The following is a 2,899-nucleotide window of genomic DNA, read 5'->3' as shown; positions in this document are numbered from 1 at the left end:
AAAAGGCTCAGCCAGATTTGAAAACCACAGATTCAGAAATATGGCACAAAGGTGCAATTCACAATTAAACTACACTTTAAAAAATTAAATATTCACAATAAATCAAAATAGCCATCGCCAGTGGCAAAGACATGTTTATGTTTCACCATAGGACAAATTAAAAGTACCTGCCAAAACATCTCTTTCTCTCATTGTTAAATCACCTAGACTCCCAAAATGCATCTGTTCCTAATATTCAATGTCAACAGTACAACTGAAATTCATTACATTCACAATGGTCACCATGGTGTTCTGTGTTCAAGAGTCCAGAATCTTGATTTCCTAAAATGAGGTAGATAAACATTTAAGGATTTTGTTGTTTGGGACTAATTTCCTCTAGATCTTGATCATCTTTGTTTTGAAATAGAATTCCAAAATATTTAGCAAAAAATTGAAAATGTCTGAGCACTTTGCCTAAAAATGGAAAAATATAATTTCAAAAGGTTATTATGAAAATTCTTTTACCTCATTAGAATTTAAAAACAGGATAAAAGCCTCAAATTACAAAACCAGTACTCTCTGAAAGCTGACAGATAACCCAACATCACAGTACACTTAAAGAGCCCCTTGCTCTAGCTCTGGCTTGGGAGTGTACGGGTATCAAGACATCCTGTTAACTCATTCACGGGCCAGACCAGCTGCTGCCCCCTTAACTTTTGATCCTAAATTTCAAGTCTCCTCCAAAATTCAAGCCTGGCTTCTGGAGATCTGACTTCCATGTCTGGAGATAGGTCAAGCTTCATCCAGAAGCTGGAGCTTCTGTCCAGGTGGTGGACAAAGTTGAAAAAATGATGGAGCCACGGGTATTAAGAGGTTGTCCTGGGCAGGCTTACAGACTGTGGGGAGCAGGACCGATTTCATCAACCAGGCGGTGTCCTCGGGCCCATCAAGTTGTGGGAGGCAGCGTAGGCATTAGACCAGCAAAAGCTGGCAGGCCACTGCGCATCTTAGTCTTTTTACGAGGTGCCATGGGTGAAGCACCCAAGAGCTTGCTGAGGGAGCCCGACTTCCTCAAGCCTCGAGCCAGGTCCTGAAGTTTCTGATCGTCGGTCAGGACGCCTAGAAATGCGCTCGTGGTGGAACTGAGGATGGTGGCGGCCACCTGCACCGGGCGCCGGACCGCGAGGCTGCCACTTCCAGCGCCCGACGAATCGGACTCCGTGCAGCCGGGCAGGCTGGGGTCTCCGAGTAAGCGGCGCAGCGCATACGAGGAGCCGGGCGGCAAGTACTGGTAGGCGCGTCGCCCGCTGTGGTCACGCACCTGCACCTGCGCCCCCAGACCCCTCACCAGCAGCACCGCGGCGTCCTCGCGGCCGTGCAGCGCGGCCAGGTGCAGCGGCGTGTAGCCGCCGTGGGAGCGCGCGTTTACATCGACCCGCACGCCCCCACCCCGTGCCACCTCCACCAGCCGCAGCGCCATCTCCTGGTCCCCGCTCTTGGCCGCCCAGTGCAGGGCCGTGTAGCCAGACATGAAGTCGCGCTTGGCCGCCAGACCGCAATCGCGCAGCAGGAGCCCGTGCAGCTGGTGGGTCCAGCGGCCGCCGGACGCCCGCACTAGCCACTCGTGCTCGGTCGGCTCCAGGGGGACGGCGGCCGGCGGCGTCGTGGCGGGCGCCTCCTCGGTGTCGGGGCTCAGCAGACGCGGGCCAGCGCGCGACGGGCGCCTCAGGTACGGGGAGCGGCCCAAGCCCGCCGCACCGTGGCCGGGGCCAGCTTCCTCCACCGAGAGTCGCCGGAGCAGCAGCGGGGAGCTCCGCGGGCTGCGCTCTTCCGACAGCTGCCGACGCGGGGCCAGCTCTTCCCCCCGAAAGCGGGAAGCCGGGGTGTCCGGGATGTAACGCACCGGCAGCATGCAGGGCTTCTTCGGCTGCGCGCGCGGAGCGGGTGGTGGCGACGGCTGTTCCGTGGCCCCAGGTCCAGGCTCCGACTCTGGCGGGTCTGCGTCGGACAGGGTCCCCTCGGACGGGGACCTAGACGGTGGAGCCAGATCCGCTGAGCATCCCTCCGAGGGCTGGGCTAACGCAAAGGTTGGAATCACGGGTTCTGAGGCCCCCCGTGGGAGCTGGGCGAGGCCCAACAACAGCTCCCCGGTTGGCTGAAGGGGCTCGGAGGCAGGGGTGTCCAGGGGCTCTGATGGCGGGGTCCGGTTCTCAGGTGGCTCCGTGGACCGCCGCTCCTGGGCCGCGCTGTCCCCCGAGGAGACCGAAGCTATGGTCGACGGCGGGGCTGGTGCCTCGGGGGCGCTGGGGAAGCAGGCGGGCGGGGGCTCTGGTGCGTCCCGGGGCCGCAGCTTCTTCAGCACCACGAACTTGACGCCGTCGAACTCCTTCACCACCGCCACGGTGTTGACGAACTGCTTGAAGCGGTCCCTGCGGGCGGCGCGGCCGCTCGGGTCCCCGGCGTCCACCAGCGGCTTGAAGCGGCTCAGCAGCTCGGAGTTGCGCACCTTCCCGCCGTGCTCCTGCAGGAAGCCGAGCACCGCCGCCTGGCTCACCCCCGCGGCCGCGGCGGCTGCAGCCGCGGCCAGCGCCATGGTCCTCCCGGCCCGCGCCGCCCGCTGTTTCCGGCTGCCGGGCAGGTGCGCGGCGCGGCGCCCTCTAGGGCGCGCGGACTTGGGGTTCTGGGAGTCGCCGCCGCCCGGGCGGAGCTCACCTGATCGCGCTCACCGAGGCCCAACGGGTGTGTCCCCGAAGCTGGACCTCGGTCTCGCCGGCGCCGCCAGTCCCGGCTGTCTCGGCGAGCAAGACGCAGGGGCCCGGGGCGCGCATCCTCCGCCGCCCCGCCGCGCCCCCAGCTCCGGGGTAGGTTTCAGCCTTTCTGTGCTGCCCAATGGGCGCCGGGCGTCGGCCTCTGCGCGCGG

General features: G+C 61.6%; 1 protein-coding gene across 1 annotated transcript; it reads right to left on the bottom strand.

Annotated features, from left to right (window-relative positions):
* Window positions 1-925: 925 nt before the first annotated feature.
* SOWAHA (sosondowah ankyrin repeat domain family member A) lies at window positions 926-2,572 on the bottom strand (the record flags this gene model as incomplete). Its single annotated transcript, XM_084252612.1, has 1 exon — window positions 926-2,572. The coding sequence occupies one exon, from the start codon at window positions 2,570-2,572 to the stop codon at window positions 926-928; it is 1,647 nt and encodes a 548-aa protein (XP_084108738.1).
* Window positions 2,573-2,899: the final 327 nt, after the last annotated feature.

Source organism: Talpa europaea (genome assembly GCF_964194135.1).
Source record: "Talpa europaea genome assembly, chromosome: 13".
NCBI lineage: Eukaryota > Metazoa > Chordata > Mammalia > Eulipotyphla > Talpidae > Talpa > Talpa europaea.
This window is presented reverse-complemented; position numbering and strand designations above follow the sequence as displayed.